Source organism: Pleurodeles waltl, chromosome 3_1 (assembly GCF_031143425.1).
Source record: "Pleurodeles waltl isolate 20211129_DDA chromosome 3_1, aPleWal1.hap1.20221129, whole genome shotgun sequence".
Classification (NCBI taxonomy): Eukaryota; Metazoa; Chordata; class Amphibia; order Caudata; family Salamandridae; genus Pleurodeles; species Pleurodeles waltl.
The window spans coordinates 607,312,850-607,337,260 of NC_090440.1; the positions used below are offsets into that span (position 1 = coordinate 607,312,850).

At 43.4% G+C, this 24,411-nt stretch overlaps 1 protein-coding gene across 1 annotated transcript in view; it reads left to right on the forward strand.

Moving 5' to 3' along the window:
* LOC138284363 (mucin-2-like) overlaps positions 1 to 24,411 on the forward strand; it is a 1,502,605-nt gene that overhangs the window by 338,732 nt on the left and 1,139,462 nt on the right. Inside the window, exons 15-17 of the mRNA XM_069223056.1 lie at positions 3,135 to 3,229; positions 8,181 to 8,304; positions 22,769 to 23,030. Of these exons, the coding sequence (XP_069079157.1) occupies positions 3,135 to 3,229; positions 8,181 to 8,304; positions 22,769 to 23,030 (481 nt within the window). The remainder of the gene's footprint in view (positions 1 to 3,134; positions 3,230 to 8,180; positions 8,305 to 22,768; positions 23,031 to 24,411) is intronic.

The window sequence follows — 24,411 nt, forward strand, 5'->3', positions numbered from 1 at the left end:
CAAACATAAATCACAAACATACATGAAGTATGTTCCCGTGTGCACAGAATCATTAATTGATATTTTAACAGTATCCATTTAACAACAAAAGAAAAGACAGCAATCAGTCAATAATGATTATTTAATGTGTAAATTCTGGCCGTTTAGCAGGTGTTGTGGTAGTAACTGAACAGAACACTGTATTCCAAATTGATAACAGTGCACTTCTTAGGTGGTATAGAAGACAGTTACTGGCAATGGAGATCAGATTAAGTGTGTGCCAACGCATCAACCCAAGGTCTTAGTTCTTGTCTGATATTCCCATACCTAGGCGGTAGATCACACATTTGCTACAGAATGAGAGGGGGATGGGTGCGATGTTTAATATAAAGGTGGCAAGTGGATGGTTGATTTATCAAAGGTTAAAGTGACCAAAGTTTGTTTATAGAACTTCACTTGTTAGTGTAGGAACTTAATATCGATTGTCCTTCAATCCCACTTCAGAGTGGGACTTGCGTCAAACCAAAATCAGCATACACAATTAAACGTGCAAACTGAACTTCAGCACCCAGTCCCCAACATGTTTCCCTATTTGCCTTGATGAGATGTTCAACCTTTTGGCAACCACCACCATTTTTAATAAATGTATTACTTTAATTTTGTATATTGTGTGTGTGTTATCTGCTTGCTGATTTCACTATTTTACCATCCACACCACCTGAAATGGATTGTATCTTAGTTTCATGATACTATTTGCTTTTTGTACTTCACTGTACATGATTAAATGTATGTTTATATAGTTTTCAGCCTTGAGAAAGCCCCAAAGGAGTCACAGGAGCTGAACATGTGTTGGCTTATGTTTCTCTGTGTACAAGAATTGTTCTTAAAGATTTTAAAAAAGGAAATAAGCACCTGTGTACAGCCCTAAATCCTTGATTCTGGAGTACACACAAAGATTTCTTACTAAACATACTTTAAGGTGTGACAAATAAAAAACCAAAACCCACCTAAGCAATAGAAAATTAAAAATCCTTCATAGAAATATGATTTTCAGTGATGCTTGGTTTTGAGGTGATGACTAAGCCTGATCTGAAAATGTGTATCACCTTGCAAAATGTAACTAGTGATAGAACTAACCACAATACTTTACAGTCATTACCACCTGCTCATGTCAAGTGTGCAAAGTTGCAGAAACCATGCATGTTAAGGTATTAGCCTTATTAAGATGATAGCCATCTTATCTGCCAAACCTCTAAACAGACTAGCAGTGCCTCTGAGTGATGATATTAGAGCTAGTAGGAATTATCACTGTATTGTGAGTCAATATCTAAATGAGTGCTTTAGCCTTCTTTTCTAACAATGATGGTCTGGCTCTGAGAATATTTTGTCTCAAACTCTCAGTAACACATGAATATTTTTTATATAAAAATTGTTCTTCTCACTTTTCCTCTTTGTGTTTTCGTTTTTGATGATGCCCATGCACACAATGAGTCAGTGATCCCTGAAGGTAATGATATAAATTCAATACTTTTAATTTAGCAGTAAAATCCAATAGAAAATAGGTAAGTAGGATCTGCATATATGGAAGTTTTTGAAAGTTGTATCCATTGATGATCACAAGTGGTTGGGGGTCTTAATCATCTTAGTTAATGGTCATTGAAAATGGTGCTGTGTGCATGAAGTTGATGCTTCAAAGACTCATCCTCTAAATCGCCTCATTCATCTATAGCAGAGTGGGATAGAATATAGGACGCCGTTGGCCAAGGATGAGTTAGTCTGTAGATGCCTTGAAAGAGGCAGTGAAGGTGCCCACTGGGAGCAGAGAGGGCTCAGGGTCGAATGTGACAGGGCTTTGGCTTTTAGAATGTAGTACAACCAGTTGGACTACATTCAAAAAGACCTATTGCTCGACCAGCATAAGAAGGGGGCATTGCATCTCATACAGAAAGACACAAGCTCCTTATTGACAGAGTGAACACCAAATGAGCATGGAAGCCTTTGGTTGAACCCCATGGGGTTAACTCCACAGACTCCAAAGAGTGCACTGAGGGATTGAATTGGTGGACCTCAAGCAATGGAAGAAAGGGCACAGCATTTAAATTTAAACTGTATCTGAGTGATAGACTCAAATGCCAAAATATATTGCCTGAGAGGGCTAAACCTAGCACAGCTTAGGCTTGGCTAGTCAACATCTAAGTTAAGATCTTGGTGTAGAAGATGTGTTTTACAAAAGATGTGTGAATTTGGAAATTGTGCTTCTCTGCAAAATTGTTCTGAAAATATCAACAAATTCATGAAAATGACCCAACATTTTAGCTGCATCTTGCTGGAGTAAATGCTTTTAGTGAAGGAAATCTTGAAAAATTAAACATCTAAATCAGTCAAATATTTTCAAATTATAACAAAAACCTTATTTAGAAAATGTAAACACATTTGGATGCATAGTGCATGCTAAGAATACCTTTTTTCACTCTGCAGCAGTAATTATTGATGTTGGAGTTGTTATGGCATTCATGCTTCTATTTTTGTTTCTTCCAAAACTACCTTTTTAAGTTATAAAAGCATGAACGTTTTTAAAAGAAAACTTATAGTAGTCAGACAAAAAGGTGTACATTTAATCTTAGGGCACAGCTGGTAAGGTCTACAAATAATTGCTCTCATTCTGAGCTCTGACGTTTCCTCCTAACTGCAATCATTCAGCGCCATTCAGGGTTAAGGGTTTCATGTAGTAGATCCCGGTTTGTAGAGATGTTGTGATCTCAGTGATTGGTTCTGGGCTGCAGGTGGGACCCAGCATTTAAGGTTCTCGATACTGTGTGAAGCTGTGCAGGCGCACGCAAGATGGTGGATACTCTTCCAATACTCGTTGTTGTGGATGTGCCCTGCTCATCCTACCGTCGTTCTCAAGGTTAATAATGAATGATCGTGGGTAGCACATGCTTGCAGTGACCATTCCCAAGAGACACTGACTGTCAGCTTGGAAAACGCAAAGTACTTATCTCAAGCCTGGCGTGTTCTAATCGTGCTGCACAGTTTTTGGACGTTGAATTTGTAAGGTTACAATATTAAGAAAGGAAAAGGGAATGCACTCCTTTCCACAGCTATGCTAGTCACCTTCAAGAACTGCTAATATATACGCTTTGTTTACTCTACAGAGCAACATGCCGAACATTGGTGTAGCCAGTTAACTGACCCTAGAGGACAATTTGCGAAGTGCCACAGCATGGAGAATCCAATGGGATACATGGCGGTATGTGTTTCTTTCTATAACAGATACAAATCATAAGGTTTTGGAGATTAGACTTACCTAAAAGCGTAAAGTATTAATTTGTGATAGTTCAGGTAATGATTCTCCAGCACAGGGAGCATTGGGAATGTGACATCTAATAAGTACGAGAAAAGCCCTTATTTACGGTCGGTGAGTGTGGGACGTCTGCCAAAAAAGTGGAGGGTGTCCTGTCCGCTGTAAAGAGAGCATTGATGCCTGTGCTCCTGAATATGGTGAACAGACTACCCAACACTTTTTGATGGATAGATCGCTTCACCAAACTCCCAAAGTTTAAACACTGCCTGCAAGCTCAGACAACTTCACAGGTGCCGAGGTGCAAAGTGACCTTATGTCGGACAAAATATAATTCTCTAAATGCCCCTCAGTAATGAGAATTTCGTGATGCAGGTTTTGCACCCTCAGCTTCTCATAAAATTCTGTAGCAGTAAGTATGGGCATGGGAACCACAAGTACCAGGTGGTCTTGTGGGGTGGGGTATCAATGTGACTTCTGAGTAGGGCACAGCACAGGGGTTCAGGCAGGGCCCTGTGGGGGAGGGAGCTCATGCAGGGTTCTTTGCTGAGAAGCTTGGTACCCTACTTGGAATTTTACCTTGGTGGGCTTGTCTTTATGATGAGGAGGTTGCCGTAAAATGGGGGCTACAAACAGGCAATGTGGATTATCTGTCTGGTGCAGAGTGCTGCATGATTTAGCTTTGTAGTCTAGTCTCATAAACTGTCTTCAGGAGAGCCCTGACTGCAGTATTGCTCTGCTCTCACAGGACGAAGGAAGGAGTTAACTAAACACACGACTTAAAAGGTACCTAAACTATAATTCTGTACCATTATCTTTACCTTTGTGTCCTGTTATCTTTGATTCTTTGATTCTTTGCCTTTTACTTCCTGGACATGGGCTGCTCATTTGTGTGGTCGTTTCCTTTCACCTGCTTCCTGGCAGAGTGCAGGTTAGCTCCTGAATTTGATCACCTATCACTCGGGGTAGCCACTATTGGTCTACAAACACAAGAGCCATGCCAGATTTTCAAGAAATGCACTTGAGACACATACACAAACCATGACTATAAAAGGGAATCATTTACACAGTAAACAGTTATCTTTGATATCTACCTTGGCTCTAGCCCTCTTTGGCCAATGATGGACCACTCTCTCTGTAGCATCACCAGTATTTGACACAAAGGAAAACACTTAGGGGCATATTTATACCTTGTTTGCGCTGAATGTGCGTCAAAGATTTTGACGCACATTCGGCGCAATCCTTGCCCCATATTTAACTATGACGCCCGACCCCGCAGATGTAAAAAAACCTCAGTGTGCGTCATTTTTTGGATGCAGGAAACTGCCTTGCGTTAATGACATGCTGGCTTGCGTCAAAAAGTATAAATATGGGCCTTGGCATTCAGTGGGTGACTCGTTTAAGGCTCTAAGGCTCTCTTCGAGAAGAATAAAACCGTAGCCAAACTACTGTACAATACACCCTGTATTTTACTGCCTATTTTTGTTAATTTCTCCTCTTGTGGCCTTTGAGGGTGGCAGTATTCCAAGGTTTCCAATCAGAATAATCATAATAAGAAACAGCGGCGTCAGGTGAAGCAGTATCCCTGGGTGGGATATTGTTCCACCCAGCCACACTGAGCTCAATTCATTAGCCGGTGATGCCAATCAGTCTCTGTGCCCTACATGCCTAACCATTTTTTTCTGAAGCTGGCAGCATGTAATGCTCCCTCTGCCAGGGCACCTTTTCCCCCTTGACTCTCCTACCATTCCAACACTCCTTTGTCCACCAATGCTCCCAAAAAAACACTTACTACCTGTTCGAAGCAAGTGGTAAATGTTAGTGTTAAACACCCTCAGAATGGGGAAACCATGTGGAATTCTGCTGAGTCCACACAATAATTCTCAACTGCAGGCAGAAGTTTAGCTTCCATTGGTGCAGCAGGCAAAGTGGCACTGGGGTCCAGAAACCTGAGGGGCCTACTCAAGCCTGATTATTGATGTATTTTATTATTCAAACGGCAACAATGGGTTAACTTCCTTCCTACACAAACCAACACTTATTGGCAGACCTGACTCGGGTCCCCCCAGACCTAACTACCAGACCAAAAATGCATTTGAGAGGTGTCTCATCCCAAAAAAAAAACACTGAAGCTGCACCCCCACTTGGGCCTGACAGTTCTCCTTGGGAACTCATGACTATGGCCACGTACAACACAATGGCCTAGAGTTGCTGCCCTGGAATCGCTTAATTTAAATGTTTTTTCAATGCATGCACCCTACCTTCTTAGGCTCTGCTACAAGAGACCTTGACAGTAGAGTTGTCAATTCGGTGCATGTGGGCAGGCCTCCATGTTTCTAGTCCTCACGTTTTAGAAATCACTTTATCAAGTGACACGGCCCACGTACTAAGGGCCAGATTTATACTTTTTGACACAAACCTGCGTCAGCACAGGTTAGCGTCAAAAAGTATACAGTATACTAGCTCCATTCCTGGACGCCAGCCGGGCATCATATTTAAGCTATGACGCTAGCCGGCATTAAGGCCCAGTTAGCGTCACAATTATTGACGCTAACCGGGTCAGGGAGGCATAGGGGAAACTGGAGGTTTTGCGTGAAAGAATGGCGCTAGTCAGGTTAGAGTAAAAAAATGACTCTAACCTGATTAGCGTCATTATTTCCATGCACAACCCCCAATGACGTGACTCCTGTCTAAGTAAAGACAGAAGTCATGCCCCCAGCCCAGTGGCCATGTAGGGGGCCCAAGTTATGCCCCCCATGGCACTTTGCAAAAAAAAAAAAAATACTTACCTGGACATACCTAGGATGGGTCCTACCATCCTTAGGTGTCCTCCAGGTGTGGGTGCAGGTGTGTGGGGGTGTCCCTGGGGGCAGGGAGGGGCACCTGTGGGCTGTTCCTATGGTGTCTGACCATGGAAAAAGGCCCACAGGTCCCCTAACGTCTGCCCTGACCCAGGCAATAAATGATTTATTTAAGGCCCTCCTCCTGTGCATGATTTTTGTACGGGAGGATAAATAAGGCGCTAGGGCCTTTGAGTCATTTTTTGCCCGGAAACACCTACCTTGCATCTCATTGACGCAAGGTAGTTTTCCGCACCCAAAAAATGACTTTAACTCTAATATTTTGGCGCTAGACACGTCTAGCGGCAAAATATAACTATGGAGTTAAGTTTGCGTAGGACTTGCGTAAAACAAAATGATGCAAATCTGGCGCAAACAGAGTTTATATATGCCTCTAAGTCTGAGTCGCAATTAGAGGATGGCGCACCAAAATATTAATAGAGCAAGCCAGACCAGAGCCATGGATTTGGCTTGGCTCTAAGAGTCAGTGCACGAGCCAAGCTATGAAAACGTTTGGCATGTGTATTGTGAAACAAACATAATGTGAAAACTATATACAGTCTCTTTAAAGTTCAAAAACGTGTATTTCTTTAACATGCTGAAGCATTTCACCTTAGTACGTCAGATTATATAATTGCAGAGACAGGCATGCCATTAGTGAACTAAGAGGCAAGTCAGTATTGGTGTAAGCCCTAAACCTGGCCTCTCATATGGGATAATAAAGTAAAAGGAGGCCCTGTGAAATATAATATGAGCCTAGGATCACACAATTTGGACAAGCAAGAAAGAAGGTATTGTTTCAGGTTATCTGGTTTCAGCTTTTGAAATTCAGCCACCAGATTGGTATCTCTGTCCCTCTCTATCTCTCCCTTGTTTGTATCAAAGGTCTCTGTTTTGTTTTCATTCTTGGCTCACAAGAGAAACATCCAGCACAGTACCTAGACCTGGAAACTCCTGAATAAGTCCAGAGGGGGGCCTCCATGTACTTTGAAAGGCCCCCCCTCAAGTTTCGTTACAACTGCCGGATTTGGGGATTCAAGATCTAGCTACCAAACCAAGAATTAATTTATTTGGCGTGGGTCATAGCCCAAAAAACCTCCAATTAAGCTATGTCCCTGCAAATGGCAAAATTTCATCCACCATGGTAGTTTCAAGCAAGATAACATCTTGACGGGTCTCAGAAATAAATTCAAAAGCAGAGGAAACATAGGCTTCTTAGTCACTGGCCTCTGATGTCGAACTACCTCCAGCCTTACCCGCAGGGCAAACAGACAAACCTTCAGAAAAAAAATGAAAATCGATCTTTTCCGACCACCATCGCCCTACGAAGTAAATACCTTCTTAAGCCCGCGCCCAAAACTGCAAAAAATGAGTTATTACACTCGGTGCACAGACAGGCACCTAAAAGCAATTACGTTTTCCAGTGCATCTAGGATACATATGTAAATAAATACATAAATGTATAAATATATGTCCCTGGCATTGATCAAACATTGCGACTAAAAATGTTGCTCACTACAGTCTGCAGTGGCTGTTAGTGAGTTCTAGGTACTCCTAGAATCCAACGACCTTTACTCCTCTGCAGTGCTTAATACTTAACCTTGCAGGATGAGGTCAGTATTGAGAGACATCACAAATTATTGTTTTCACTAAATTTCGCAAAACACATGTGAAATTTGCAAATGTAGTTGGACATGAGGGCTGCGTTAAAAAAAATGTGTGAAATTTGTATATGTGAAGAACACAGATTTAGTAAGATTTGCTCCTTGTAAGAAATACTTACATGGACCAGTGCAATGCAATATTCTTGGGGTTGTAAGACTTGATCAACTGATAATTTTAAGATTACATTGTTACTTTTCTAAATTGGAATGCTCCGTTGTCAGCCAATCAGTTGGGTAGCTGTCAGCACAATGTTGCGCGTTATGCTTTGTTACTAGCCACTTTTTAGTGGGGGCATTCAGTGTTCACAAAATAAGGGACAACATGAGTAGGGGGTGTCCATGAAAAAATGCATCTCCATTGTAACTAACATTTTATTGATGTTCTTTTTTTGGCAGAAATGCACGTATGACACCTGTGCGAGTATGGACGCTAGACTCTCCCTCTGTGCTGCCTTCTCGTCCTACATCAGAGCATGCAACATCAAAGGGATCACCTTGAATGTAACTCGGCCGGACGTCTGTAAGTGACGAGGTGTAGCAATTGGGGCCTCTAGAGGGGTAATTAGCAACGGCTGACCCATTAAAGAGTAAATACACTCAATACTTACTGCATTGCTGAAAACACCGTCCTTACTAGTGGCCTGTTTATTCCGAAAGCCAGTAACGGGGGTTATTGGCCCATTGGAATTACCACTTCATCGAAATACCTGCTGCTAAGTGGTATTCTACTTGCGATTTCACCGGCTTCAAGCAGGTGATGACTCTAGGTGGAATACCGGAGGAAAATGCGGTGATCATCATAGTAGTTACATTTCTTCATGTTGCTTTCTAAATTAGGGTGAGCAGCTGGCAAGAGGGCAAATTCTGGACAGTGACAGTAAAAATTAAAGACAAAGGGTCAAAGTTCAGGCCAGAAATTCAGGACTAAGGACCATTTTACAGACATATCTGAGAACATCACACAATTATAAAATAGACAGGTGGCAGAAGTACAAGTTAAAATAGGTTTATGTTCTTTAGTTTATATAGCACTTTGGAGTATTGAGCAAACATGCACACATAGCTAGACGTATTGAACGATGAAAAAGTTACCAAAGAGATCTACACCAAGCAGAATTTGATAGCTGACATAAGGGGTAGTTTTCTCTATTCTACCCCCATTTGCTCTCCCACCTCTAGCTTCGTCCCTGACAGTTTTTACTGCTGTTGACAGCCAACAAGACAATCTTTGTTGGCGCCATCCCCAACCCCCAAAAGACTTGTAGCCAAATGTAGGACAGTCAGGTTTGAGACTCACAAATTGTGAGTTTTAGCGACTCTGAGACACTGTTTCATCTGCATGTTACACCTTGTACTTTGCAAGAGGTGCATTATCCCACTGTACTACTTAGACACTGTAGTCCATAGAAGATATTTCAAAATGTAAAACCCTCACCCAAAAGCCCCCTCTTACTCAGTGCTTGGCATCTGGTGTATGCTAAAGCCCCTGGATAAAAGCAGAATAACCTGTCCTAGGCTGGGGCAGGAGAAGGCCAACACATGCTGAGACTAGCCCATTGTCATTCTGTATGTGACAATCAGCTGCAAACAGAATGATAATGGGGAGGTTGATCATCAGTTTTGAGGTCGAGAGGGGCTGCTCTTGTGTGCAGAGAAGGAGTTTCAGCTTTCCCAACAGGAAATTCTGCACAAGACTGAGGTTTCTGCAGTGGAGCAGCACAGCTTGCTGCAATCCCTAAAATTACGAACAAAGGGTACCCATAATAGAGATCATCACAGACAACGGAGGTAATGCCCAAATTATAGACGTTCCATGAAATTTGGGTGGTCACACTATTCTAAATACTCATAATTCTTTGTATAGTCCGCTCCAGAATTCCAGGATGGCCAAATAACAAGAATGATTACAGGCCTATTGTAATGCAAACCGAAGTAACTTATAGATATAAAATGCATCTGCTTGGCACATGCTTCTTTTCTGAAAAGTCTGTGGTTTGGTGGAATAGAGTACAAGATTTATCAGTAAAAAACTGTGGCTGAGATTTAAAAGAAAATGGCAGAACGTGATGCTGCCCCACATTTGGCAGCCCCGCACTCCGTAATTTTCAAAACACAGTGATGCGCTGTTTTTAATAAAATACAGCGCACCCCTGTGTTGCCCCCTGCAATATCGCTAAATTTGCTACAGAGCGCCAACGCAGCCACCCTTGCACCATGGTGCAAGGATGGCTGCGCTGCAGGGGAGATTGTTTTTGTGCCGGAAGGGAAACCTTCCGGCAGAAAAATCAGAATGCAGCACCCATGGAAAGAGCAAAAAACAAGAGAAATGAAAGCATTTCTCCTTGTTGCGCCATGCTAAAGCCACCCTTGGGGTGGTGTTACATTTTGGGGCTGCCTCAGGTTTATGAAAACTTGTAAATCTGGGGCAGCGTCAAAATGCAATGGGTCTTGCTGTGGCACGCCCACAGCAACACCCATTGCACACCCCTTCCACACAAAGTGCTCCGTGTGGAGGGGCCATATTTCCAAGGTGGCTTTAAGCCACAAAAAGTGGCTTAACGTCACCTTGTAAATACAGAGCAGTGCATAGTGTCACTGGAACATCACTAAAAGTGACGCTCCAGTGGCAATAGGGCCTTTCAAATCTATACAAGTACTATCCCACACAGTTTTTTGTTAGATGTACAGTCCAGTTGTAGGTGTAGTTATGCATTTTGCGAAACAGTATAAACGGAAGTCTTGGAAGTACAGGTTACTGCACCTGCCTGCACGGGGATGTCTGTGGGCTCCATGGGACCCTTTTTCTTCCCCCAAGAGGGCTGCATTTTTGCCTCTGCACCCATGTTGGTAATACGGCACAAGCTCACAGGCAAAAGGATTCCCACATTTGCTTAGGTCCACGCTCCCATGCAAATGCGGGTACACCCTCTGATGTTAGCACTGTAGCTATATGTGTGGCAGCACTATCAGTATTATATAAGGGGCTGCACAAGTGTCTATGCCCCTGTTCTGTAATACCAAAGTGCCCGGGGGCTCAAAGAGGGCGCAAACACCTGTTGCGCCTCCAGGGCAATTTATGTAATACGCCCCCAATGTTAATAGGCCAGACATTGTTTGCATGAAAATTCACTTCATTGTCACAAACTACAAAATCCCAGAGCGCGACCCAATTATTAGAGCACATTTTGTGTGATAAATCTTTAAATTTATTTTTCTACTACAAGAATATCATGTATACTTAAAAATAATGAAACAATTACACTACGTATACCAAATGTCCTGTAATCATCACATAGAAGACCCCTTAAACACATTTGAATAAAGAGTCCCTCTCTGACATCTGCAGCATGTGAAGTGACAAAGCCATGATCCCTAATCTTTCGAGTACTGTGTCCATTTAGACAAGATCCGTTGGTGTTTAGTAGAGCAACCTCTGGCTTTATAGGATTTGTAAGATGCATCTGTTCATGCATACCCTCCACTCACCCAAGGTAGTGGGGGTGCTGGCAGCTTGGTGCTTGGCAATCAGATAGGTAATACATTTAGTAAACGAGCACTGAATCCACCTTCTGAACCATCCAGTAACCACAGCAAGGTCACTTTGGTTTCCTGTGGGAATTTGTACCCTAGTTCAACCTCCAGATTTGAGTGTATTCTATTCCAGTACATGACAATAAAGTGGTGCTTCATATGGTGTGTAGGAATGTGCCCTTAGTGTTGTTGCAGTGTTTGACTTGCTCTTCTCTGCAGGTCATCCCCTCAATTTTGTTTCTTGCACCCTTCCTATTTTGCTGAATTTATTTTTGTTGGACGTGGCACTCTAGACACTTTTCCACTGCTCACCAGTGCTAAAATACTTTTGGTTACTCCCTAAACATGGTTAGCTTGGCTTACTGCTGATTGGCATAATTAATTTACTTATATGTCCCTAGTAAGGTAGTATATCAAATATTCATGGCCTGTAAGTTGAATGCGTTCTAGTGGGCCTGCAGCACTTATTGTGCCACTCCCTTAAGTAGCCCCCTAATACATGTCCCAGGCCTGCCTTTGCAGTCTGAATGTAGTTTTAAACTGCCAATTTGATTTGGCAGTCTAACCCTTTTGCCAAGCCTTAAACTCCATTTTTGTTCCATATTAGCCACCCCAAAGGTTGTCTTAGGTAGCCTGTAGGGCAAGGTGCATTGTAATTAAAAGGTTGGGAATGTACACATAGGTTCTACATATCCTGGTAGAGAAAAAACTCCTAAATTAATTCACTACTGACAAAGGCAACATTGGGCTGCCTTATTACATTTAATATATGCTAACACTTGATTGGGAACAGTAGAGTATTTCGTGTTTTGTGATGGAGAAATTGTAATTAAGAATCTTATTTCATGATAAAGTCAGATTATGCAATTTTGAAAATGCCACTGTTAGAAATGGGGTCTTTGGTTGACAGTCAGGTTACCACCTGTCCAAGAAAGGACCCTCACTCTAGTCAGGGTAAAGGAGAATCACCCTCAGTTGACCCCCGCTCACCCCCTTGGTAGCTAGGCACAAGCAGCTAGGCTTACCGTCAGAGTCTAGGTGTAAAGTATTTGTACCAATACACACAGTAACTCAGTGAAAACACTACAAAATGACACAATGCAGGTTTAGGAAAATAGCTAAAATATATCTAAACAAAACAAGACCAAACGACAAAAATACACCTTACACAAGTCAAGTTATGAATTAAAAAGCAAGAAAGAGTCTTAAATCCTTAGAAAACAGTGCTAACACTGTTAGGGTGAAAAAGTGCAGGGGTTGCGTCAAAATACCACTGCACATGCGAGTGTGCGTCGGAAAGGCCAGCGATGGGTCGATTTCTCACTTGCAAGCGAGACCGTGCATCGTTCCTCCTCCAGTCGGGTCGGCATGCGTTGTTTTTTCTCTCCACAAGAGAGCGATGCGTGGATCCGGACAAGCACCTCGGGTCTGGGCAGGCTTTGTGTCGTTTTCCGCTCCCAGCTAGGTTTGCATCGAAAATCCTGCCGCACAGTACCAGAAAAACCTTGCTATGCGGGTTTCAACATTATCAGCCTCCGTCAGCAGGTGTTGCGCGCCATTTCTCCAGCCACGTGCATCGATTTTTCAGCCACAATGCAGGTGGAGCATTGATTTCATGTCGTTTCTCAGCCGCATCTCGGAAGGTGCATCAAAAACTTCCCCGCAAGGCGGTCCGTGCATGGATGTTCAGTCTTGGTCTGCTAACTTCAATTTTCAAGGCCCCAGGAACTGGATAGGGCACCAATTGGCAGGGCAGGTGTCTCAGCAGAGAGTCCAGGTGCTGGCAGGGGAAGTCTTTGATCGCCCTCAGACTTCAAAAACAGGAGGCAAGCTCAGAACAAGCCCTTGGAGATTTCTTCACAAGCAGGAATGCACAACAATGTCCAGTCTTTGTCCCCTTGCACAGGCAGAAGCAGCAACTGCAGGATAGCTCCACAAAGCACAGCCACAGGCAGGGCAGCACTTTTCAGCTCCTCAGCTCTTCTCCAGGTAGAGGTTCCTCTTGATTTCCAGAAGTGTTCTAATTTTCAGGGTTTTGGGTGCTCTTCTTATACCTATTTTGGACTTTGAAGTAGGCCTACTTCGAAGAAAAGTCTCTCTTGTTTGTGAGATCCTGCCTTGCCCATGCCAGGCCCCAGACACACACCAGGGGTTAGAGACTGCATTGTGTGAGGGCAGGCACAGCCCTTTCAGGTGTAAGTGACCACTCCTCCCCTCCCTCCTAGCACAGATTTCTCATAAGGATATGCAGGCTACACCTCAGTTCTCCTTGTGTCACTGTCTATAGAGAGACGCAAATAGCCCAACTGACAAACTAACCCAGACAGGGAACATACGAACAGGCAGAGTCAAAGAATGGTTTAAGCAAGGAAACACCTACTTTCTAAAAGTGGTATTTTCAAACACACTCTCAAAAACAACTTTACTAAAAGATGTATTTTTAAATTGTGAGTTCAGAGTCCCCAAACACCACATGTCCATCTGCTCCCAAAGGGAATCTACACTTTAATCATATTTAAAGGTAGCCCCCATGTTAACCTATGAGAGAGATATGCCTTGCAACAGTGAAAACCTAATTTGGCATTATTTCACTGTCAGGACATATAAAACACATTAATATATGTTATACCTTAAACATACACTGCACCCTGCCCATGGCACTACCAAGGGCCTACCTTAGCTGTGTCTTACATGTAAGAAAAGGGAAGGTTTAGGCCTGGCAAGTGGGCACACTTGCCAAGTCGAATTGGCAGTTTAAAACTGCACACACAGACACTGCAGTGGCAAGTCTGAGACATGATTACAGGGCTACTCATGTGGGTGGCACAGCCAGTGCTGCAGGCCCACTAGTAGCATTTGATTCACAGGCCCTGGGCACATTTAGTGCACTGTACTAGGTAACTACCAGTAAATCAAATATGCTAATCATGGAAAAACCAATCAACAGTACAATTTTATACAGAGAGCATATGCACTTTAGCACTGGTTAGCAGTGGTAAAGTGCCCAGAGTTCCAAAGCCAACAAAAACAGGTCAGAAAAAAGGAGGAAGGAGGCAAAAAGATTAGCGATGACCCTGCAAAAAGGGCCAGGTCCAGCACCCACTTTTAGAAAGATGGCATTTTTGTGCCCTAGACTCCAGCCTGTTTCTGGGTCATGGGACTGAGTGTAGCTGGACTTTGTTTATTCCTCCAAAACAGTTACACACTGAAGGGAGTAGGTGTGCCTGGATGGCCCATCAATTGGCAGCGGAGGGGAGGAGGGTAGAGCTGGGAACAGCCCCATTTGCAGCTGAAAATTCTCTTCACACAAAGGACCGGTCAGCCCGGCATTGTTCATTCAGCCAGCCTGGAGCCAGGGCAGGGGATGCAGAAAACTTCAAGCTCTTCAAAAGGAATTCCCTAGAAACGTCTCCTCCTTCAAAGAGGGCACCGAGTATACAAATAGGATCCTCAGACCTACTCTTCAGTACACATCCGGACAAGTGGAAGACTCAGGAGAAGGACTGTTGTGCTGCTTTGTTGCAAGAAGGAGTGCCACTGTGCTGCCCTGCTGTGCTGCCATGCTGCACTCCTGCCTGAGTGAGAAGGACTAGACCTGTATCTTGAACCCAGGACTACCATAGTGACTCCAAGGGCTAATTTGTTGGCCTCAGGGACTTAAGAGTCTCCAACCAGCTGGAACCAGTGCATGGACTTTGCCATTTGTGAGTCTTGTTCCTCCCCAAGTGGTGCCAACAGAGTGAATATAAATGAGGGGTGTTTATATAGGAAAAGAATGGCACTCAAAGACCCAATAGACAATGTGTTACATCAGAAATATCAACGAAGAGGTGTTCTTGTAGGGAAAGCACACCCCTCCCCACAAAAAACCTGATCAGTCAATGACTGACAGAAGCCAAACAACATTCAAGAGACACGCTAGAGAATACAGTACATCTCAACCTAACTTTTCTTTACAAATATTGAATGAGTGTACACTAAAAAAAGGTACCACTATTCACATCAGCACATCGTAATTCAGTCCAATACTATTAAGTAATAAAGTAAAACTCATTAGTTCTTGTATATAATGCAATCAAAACCTTGAAGCTGTGAGTCAAATGTTCAGTCCTCTTGTGTTTGCCAGATGATGATTTAATTTCTGTGTATTTTCCAATAGAACAATATTACAGTCCTCTTGTATGCATCAGATGATGCTTTCAGTTTGGACACATCTTTTAGTTTTAACACAGCCAATTGAACAAGATTACAGTCCCCTTGTATCCATCAGATGATGCTTTCAATTTTGACACATCTTTTTAGTGTTAGCACAGCCAACACATGTTTCGTTTTGGAAGGTAACCCATTGACTTCATCAGGGCTAAAAACATCATCAAAGGAAGACAATTTTATTACAATGTTCATCAATCAGGAATATTTTGTTTTAATATTCCGTCACCAAATACCCAGTGTATGTAAACCTAAGTACTTGCATAATCCAATGTATATAATCATAAACACGTGACAACAATATTAGTGTATGGTTTTTGATAATAACATCTCAGAGTGCCCCTCCGAAGGTATTAGACAGAAAGTAATTTATAAAGTGTCTGTGTATCATAACTTGTCCAGAGTATTTAAAATACTACCATTCCCCTGTGAACAATGTGCCTACACATGCACACACAAGTGCGATCCAGGTACAGTGAGTATAAACAATAGGAGTACTGGACAAGATTTCATCCTGAAACGTAGCAAGGTAAACAACAATATAAAAACCCATTTTGACCTCGGCGGTCTTTTTTAAAGAGCGTCGAGGGACCGCCGTGCGGAAGACCGCCAGCGCAGGCGGTTTGCTGCTCGGCCTATTATGATCGTTGGCAGCTCTCCGTCCCTTAACGGACGGAGAACCGCCAACAGCCATACTGGCGATCAGCGGGGAAGTGGAGGTTGCTCCACCTCCACCGCCACGCCAAAAGAACACCGCCCAGCGAATCATGTCCTGTGATTCGCCGTGGCGGTGTTCTGTTGGCGGTGTGGTGTCGGCGGAGCTGCCCCCATGGCTCCCGGAGGATCTACGGACCAGGTAAGTCGATCGTCCGTTAGGGGAGGGGGGTGGGTGGGTGTTGTTTGTTGTGTGCGTGCATGGGGTTGTGCGTTTGAGTATGTAGAGGGGGGGTGTGAGTGCGTGTATGCTTGTGGGGGTGATGCATGTTTGGGAATGAGTGCCTGTATGTCTGTGGGTATGTCTGTATGGATGTGTGCGTGTATGTTTGAATGTGGGTGTGCGTGTCTGACTGTGTGTGGATGTTGGCATGTATGTCGGTGTGTGTGCGTGTGTGTGTTGGTGGTGCCTGCATGCGTGTTGGGTGTGTGTGAGTTATGTGATGTTGGGGGTCTGGTGGGAAGGGGGGCCCTGCCACCTTTGGGGGATGGCAGGGGTGGTGGGGGTTGTAGGGGAGGGAGTCGGGGTGGGGGTGAGGGGTGGGGGAGATCCCTATCAGTGCCAGGGAAGGAATTCCCTGGCACTGATAGTGCTTACCGCCATGGATTTCATGGCGGTTGAAACCGCTGGAATCCACGGCGGTAAGCCGGGTCCAAATACCGCCGGCGGTATAGTGACGGCCGCCGGGCTGGAGACCCAGGTCTCCAGCCCGGCGGGCGGAACGGTGAACCGGCGGGTGACCATGGCAGTAACCGCCTTGGTCATAATTCCGCAAGGTAAGACCGCCAGCCTGTTTGCGGTCTTACTGCCGGTTTTCTGCCTTCCGCAAGGGTGGTAATGACCCCCTAAGTCTTACAGAGAAAGGGAATACCCTTGGTTCCATCCTGTCTTCGATCTATTCATCATCATCCTGGGCTCAAAACCAATGAAAAAAGTCCTGAGTTTTGAGACACAGGGTATTTGTATTTGATATGAATTAAATTTGAAAGCCAAAAATGGAAACAAATCCAATTCGTATTAACAAATGTTCTACTATTGTGTTCCCACACTTCTCCTAATAAAAATGGTACCACACGTGTGCCTGGGACTAATGTATGTGAAATTATAGGCTTCAAAACAAAACTTGGTGACATCATTTTTTTCCCTTTAAAAGTCGACTCTTTTTGGTGATGTGAGTAGCTACTTAATTTAAGCCATGCTCAGCCACCATCTAGGGAATCCTAGCAAACCCAGACATTTCTGAAAACTGAAATCTAAAGATCCAGGAGGGTCCAATGTGGTCTGAGTTGTGTGGAGCCCTCTCCATTTTCTTACCTCAGGTACCCCGCTAGCCTCAAATATGACTAAAATCACACAGTTTCCAACGTTTCTGCGAGAGAAATTTCTAGAATCTGTGGTGAGCCACAAAATTCATACCACATAGTGTTCTCACACTTCTGATGAAAATGGTACCCCATTTTTGAGGCTTGGTGTAGCAGCCGCAACATGAAAAGACGCACTAAATCTGACCCCTTCCAGTGTGTAGAAGTTGTGGGTTGTCTGAAGATGCATTTGCTTACCCATTCCAGAGACAGTGTGAGAATAACTACAGTTAAAAACTGGAGTAAACATGCTACAGCAGACTCTCCTAAGCTCCCTAAAAAGTACTTCCAAAAAATAAAAATTACCTCATGTTTTAGGGCACAGGGTACCCGCAAAACATGACATATCCTGTCTACCTGCATGTACAGTGCACTGACTGTAATGCACTTGTCATATGGCCTATGGAATAGCCACCTTGTTTTGACAGAGGATTAAGGTGCTAAGCAGCCACAAGCAAGACCAAGGCATACCTATATACTGCAGTCAGTAACGACACAGTGGCTCGCATCTAAGTTAGGAAGATAAAATAGTGGATTACAGTACTTCTTTCTGAATTAGACGAAGCAAATTGAAAAGCTGCACAGCTAGTCAGGTAGTTAGCCATGGCGCTATGCATCCATGCCTAGCCATTTGGAACAGGTATGTCTACTTTACTTAAGTTAGTTCCTCAGGATTTTGCTTTTGTATCGTACAAAGTCAAGGGAGTTAGAAAATAGAGAGCAGGCTGAGATGGACAGGGGGCAGAGTAAAGCTTACTGTCCTGTCTCTTTCCTTGTTCATCGCAAACTCTGCCTCAGTGAATCATTTACTCTTGTACTCCATTGCAGGAATGTGGTCGGCAAAGTGTTGATTCTGCAGCCATTCAACGTCCTCCACAATAGATGAAGGAGAGACTTTTTCTTCTACAATAGGTGAAGGAGAGGCAGTTCAACGTTTAATAAAAGCCAACTCATAGGCAAAATAGGCCATCGGTCTTCCTGTGGTGGTCTGCCAATAGACAACATATGAAATGTATGTTGCCAACTGGATCATGTGGGTAGCCAGTTTCTTATAACATGTGCAAGTTTTATGGCTCTTTACATGGTTGAACTGCCTGGTCATTTTTATTCACTCCACCCATGTACTTGTTGTAATCCAGTATACAGGTGGGCTTTTGGAATTCAGTCAACTGACGCCAAACTGTCACCAGAGAAATACTCTCATCATGAAGTATAATGAGCACATATATTTTCCTCCTATCAAAGAATTTGACCGCAAGCAGTTTGTTGTATCACAACTAATTGCTCCTGCCTTTTTGGAGCTTCTTACAAGTTCCTGAAGGAATCCTTTGCTTTGCTGTCACTTTGTATCACTAGCCACAGTGCCAGCTTTTTGGAGCTTGCTGATCATTCAGACTCCTATATAGAAATTATCCATGTATATACTGTAAACTTTATGAAGGGGTGATTGCGCAAGCTGCCACACAATCTTCTCACTAATTCCTAATGTCGCAAGACAACCTACAAAATTTATCAGGGATTCTTTCAGTGTATATACTAATAGGCTGTATATATAACTAGTAGAACTATGGTACAACATGCACTCCTCGATGCCATAATACACTCTTTTGCTTGGTATGTACTGCCTGAACAGCAACCACCCTTTTAGTTAGAAAAATGAAGCGTCAACTTTTAGGAGTATACATCTATGGAAACTTGGCAGACAAACAATCTACAGCAGGACACATTTTGAATAACCTGTAATGGTCTAAATGGTCCTGGGGCAATTCTGCAGAATCACTAAAATGTAGAATCTGTCTGTGCTCATGCCCAGGGTATAGCTGTGGTTTGCCTGAACCTTATGTGTAGACCAACAGGGCTGTACGCTTGTTATGTGTGCTGTTCCCACGTTGTGCTTAAGACTATGACATTTGTTCAACTCTCCAAATGAAGAGGGAGTCTACAGAGTGCCAACATGCTCCCTCAACAATTGCTCACCACGCAGATTTGTGTTTCCACAAAGAAGCCATAATCTAGAAAAAGATAAAAGTAGTCAATAAGCATAAAATGGCAGTATTGAGTTCATATCATGCTTTTGCAGTGAATGGGGAAACATTTGGCTGAACTAAACTGGGGGGGCTGCCAAATGAGCACTCTCCCTGTCCTCAGCATGGTACTCTAGGTTGCACTCTGGGTTGGGCTACAGTATCATTGTCCCTCAGCTGCATAGAGTGTGCTTGCATTGGGATAATATGACTGCATGGACAGGTTCCTCGGAATCACTGGAAAATGAATCATCAGATGGAACTGTAACAATTGAAAAATCACTGCTCCATGACTCTCTACCTCAGATACTCTCTTAGAATGAGACCATGCTGCATAGCGCTCCTTCATTATTTGAGTTAGGCACTGAGAAGCAGTCATGCAATGATACACCATCTCTATTTTCAGTCTAAAACTTTTTTCCTCAAATACTATGTTCTAGGTAGAATGCAGGGTGCTGGACCTGGTCCTTTGTGCATGGTCATCCTCAGACCTTTTGCCTTTTCCCTCCGATTTTTGCTGAATTCATTTTTGTTGGCTTTAGGACAAGTGCATGTGATTCCTGCTGAAAACATGGTGCCATTAGTTTATCCACATTTGAAATATTTCATTTACTTATAAATCCCTAGTAAAATGCACTACTTGTGTCCAGGGCCTGCAAATTGAATGCTACTAGTGGGCCTACGGCTCTAAATGTGTAACCCATTTAGGAAGTCTTTAAACCTGACTCAGGACTAAAACTTCAGAGCCTGTGTGTGCAGTTTTAAACTACCATGTTGACTAGGCAAGTAAACCCTTTTGTTCGGCCCAAACCTTCCTTTTTTAATACATATGTCACCGCTAAAGTATGCCCCGGACAGCCCCAATGGCAGGGTGCAGTGTACTGAAAAAGTTGAACATATAATTTTAAGTTTTACATGTCCAGGTAGCTAAAAACTCTTAAATTTGTTTTCAACTACTGCAAGACTTGTCTCTCCCATAGGAAAACATTGGGATTTCCTTATTACATCTTATAAGTGTAATTTCCAATTGGGAAGAGATGGGACCGCCAAGTTTGGTGTCTGTGGAATTACAATTTAAAATTCCAATTTATGGTGAAGTCAAAATTTAAATTGTGATACAGAAAATGCCACTTTTAGAAAGTTGGCATTTCGTTACTTTAAATCATCTAGTGCCTTTTGCATATCTCTGTATATTCGTCTGAGTGGGTGACAGCTGGACTCTTGTGCATTCCTTCTAGAGAATAGCACACAAAGGGAGTTTAGGTGTGGCTGATGGACCATCAGCATCCTACTGGCCCATCCCGAGCAGGGTGGGAGGGAGGAGCTGGCACTTACACCTGAATGGGCTGTGTCCAGAGCCCATACAGAGGGCTGCATAATCCCCTCTAGTGTGTCTGGAGCCAGGGCAGGAAAGGCAGGGACTCTGGGAACTTCAAAGGCCTCTCTTTGAGGTCCCCCTACTTTAAAGGCACCACTGGGGAGAAGAACTGGACTTGTGACCTCACACAACTATTACACATCAGGACCTTAGGATATTCTGTCAGGAAGAAGGACTGCTATACAGCTGAATGGACTGACATCAAAGAAATCTCTTTCGTCTACAAACAGCACCTGGACTTTGCTTACTGCAAGTATTGCTGTGCCAAGTGGTGCCAACCCAGGCCCTTGGCAGGAAGTATAAAGTGCTGCATCAACCAGAACTTGTGCATCAGCTTAGTTGCGCTGATCAGAACCAACGCTTTGCCTGCTGCCAAACTGGGATCAACACATCACTGTTGCTGCTGAGACCAGACCGGCATATTGCGCTCGGAATTGCTGATTCCCCTCCGGAACCACAGCTTCAGAGCAAGCGCATCACTGCCACTGCGTAGAGAAGATCAATGCATTGTCCCTCCAGCATGGACATCCATCGCTTTTGGAACCACCACACTCAGAACCAGCGCACTGCACTCTGAACCAACTGCATCACCGCAGTTGCATGGAGAAATCCTGCGCAACACCCAAACTCCATGGGAATCATCATTGCATCTCATGCTGCAACAATAATTAAAGTTCTGTTGCTCAGCGGGTCCAATGTGGGTCCTGTTGTTGGAGTGTGGTGCATCGCAGGTGGCCTGAACTTTTGGCTTTTTCCAAGTCCAGCACCACCAGTTTTCCTGAGAGGCAATATTGCTTCTTATCACTACTTGTACATTTATTCTTTAAAAAATCATATCTCTACACCTACTTATTGGATTTTTGTGGTTTTGGTCTTCTCCTATTTATAAAAATATAAACTATTTTACTAACTTGGTGTGGAGAATTTTTGTGGTCTTTTCACTGTGTTACTGTTTAAAGTGTTGCACAAATTCTTTACACATTGCCTCTTAAGTATAGCCTGGCTCTGTGCCAAGCTACCAGAGGGTGAGCACAGGCTATTTTATGGTGTGTATCTGACTTACCCTGAGTAAGATTGTGCTTCCTGCTTGGACAGGGTGTATACCTCTGCCAATCAGAAACCCAATTTCTAACACGGCAATGAATGCTATGAGTTTGATTTAATTTAAAGGGTTGTGATGCAATTTTGCGGGAGCGTAGCAAATTTTTCTAAAAACAACAGTCCCAATAAAAAGGGAAACACATTTCTGACTCCACATTATGATGTGAAAAACTTATCTAAAGAGGCTAAAAGAGAAACAAACAAAAAGTTACTTTAATTTTCACGCTGTCTGCTTTTCCGTTTTATGCTGTCGTTGGTCGTGGTGAATGCACACCAACTAAATTGAATTAGAAAGTTGTGTTCAGGTTCCCTTCATATTTATTTTTGACTCTCCATTTTCACACACACTCTTGTCTGATTAAAAAGCATAAATTATCACAATTTAAAAGAAACTAATTGCAGTAAGATAAACAAATTCTGCTCGGCGCTGCAGCACTGCCCTGAACAAAGAAAACAAGCCGTCACTTGACACCTTAACTTTGGAAGCATGAAAGCGTCTTTGTGTTCAATTCTGGAGCCACTGACCTTCTTTCTGGCTAACATTTATGATCTTTCAGTGTGATCAATAACTGAATTTATTTGGGCTTATGGGAATGTTGCCATATAGGCAGAAGAAAGTTTGGGCTTAAGTACCCTCCCTAACCTCTCCTCTCTCTTCTTGCAAGGCGTCCACCCTAATTGTCTGTGCAATAATTCGACGGTGTACAGCTTCAACGTTACCAAATGCCAGCCCAGCTGCCGCTCCCTAAGTCAGCCGGATACCACATGCAAGGACCTGTACTATCCAGTTTATGGCTGCGTCTGCAAAGAAGGGACCTACATGACCGACTCTGGCAGCTGTGTGCCCCCTACTAAATGCCCGTGTTACTACAAGGATACCATCATCCCCCCTGGCTCAGACTCCTTCATGGTCAATGGCGCCGCATGGTGAGATGCACCTAAATAGTGTGCTGTGTTGAGAAATCATTATTAGAAATTGTGTTCCATTCACTTGATCAGCAACCTTAGTTTTGGTAAAGGAGGCACGGGATGAGTGAAAGGGCGAGTAGAAATTTTACTTAAAACCGAGAGTAGAGTGAGCCAATTTCCTGATCTACTTAGTTGTAGATTTAGAGCATCAATGATGAATGTAATGGAAGACATTTTATTTTATGGTAAATTTTATGGTGAATATGGCAGATGCAGAGGTCTTGGCCTAGAAGTGATATGCATTAACCAATCCAGTTGTTCATTTGTGACTGGGTGGGTTCAGCCTGACAAGGTCTTAAGATCACAGAATGGAGCCTACATCTTGTAATCGTGAAACATGAATTATGGGCTAGGCCAAAGACCACCTTGTGTACCTGACACAGAATCCTCATTTACGTCCTGCTTTGCACATATAGCAAGTGGAGCACTATCCCAGCTAGGTATGCTCTTTCCTACTGCAAGAAAATACATTGAGCAATATAATTGTGGACCTACATGATTTGGAAAGAGATTTGATTAGTTCTGAGTAAATGTAGGGCCTGATTTAGATCTTGGCCATGGGGAATTCTCCATCACAAACATGATAGATATCTGTTGTAATTTAGTGTTTAGGGCTGGTATGGGGGGTTGGGATAGCTCTTTTTTTAGGGCTTAGGGTGGGTAGAGGGGTTCGGGGTAGTTTACTTATTGAGGAAAGGTTTCATGGCTCAGTGGATGGGGGTGTCGGGGTAGTTTAGTTTTTAGGGGTGGGGGTGTTCGGGGTAGTTTACTTTTTAGAGATGGGGTGGGGGGTTGATATACCTTTTTTTTTTAGAGCTCAGGGCATGTGGTGGTGTCGGGGTAGTTTCGTTTTAAGGGGTAGGTGTAGGGTGTGACGGTAGCTGTTTTTTAGGGTTCAGGGTATGTGGAGGTCAGGGTACTTTAGTTTATTGGGGCAGGAGGGGTTTTGGGATAGCTTTTTTACAGCTCAGGGCGGGTGGGTGGTTCGGGGTAGTTTAGATATTAGGGGCGGGGTAGTTTTGGGCCTAATGTTACATGACAGAACCATACATGCCGTTTCGCATGCATTTCCACACATGCCTTTACTAGGCATGCTTTTACAATGAAAATCGTTGTTAATGCATGTGACCACAGTGTTAAGGCATGCATTGTTCCTGCATGTGTGGTTCCATCATACAACCAGTGAGGATAGATGGCTCTGATGCAGGTTATCATCCCTCTTCTACCGATTAGCCACTAGGAGTATATTTGTTTTGTATGCGTATAACTTTAGCCAGTCTGTAGCTCATTAAGGTCACTGATACAATTCAGGTAGACTGTGACTTCTGGCTGGCATGGT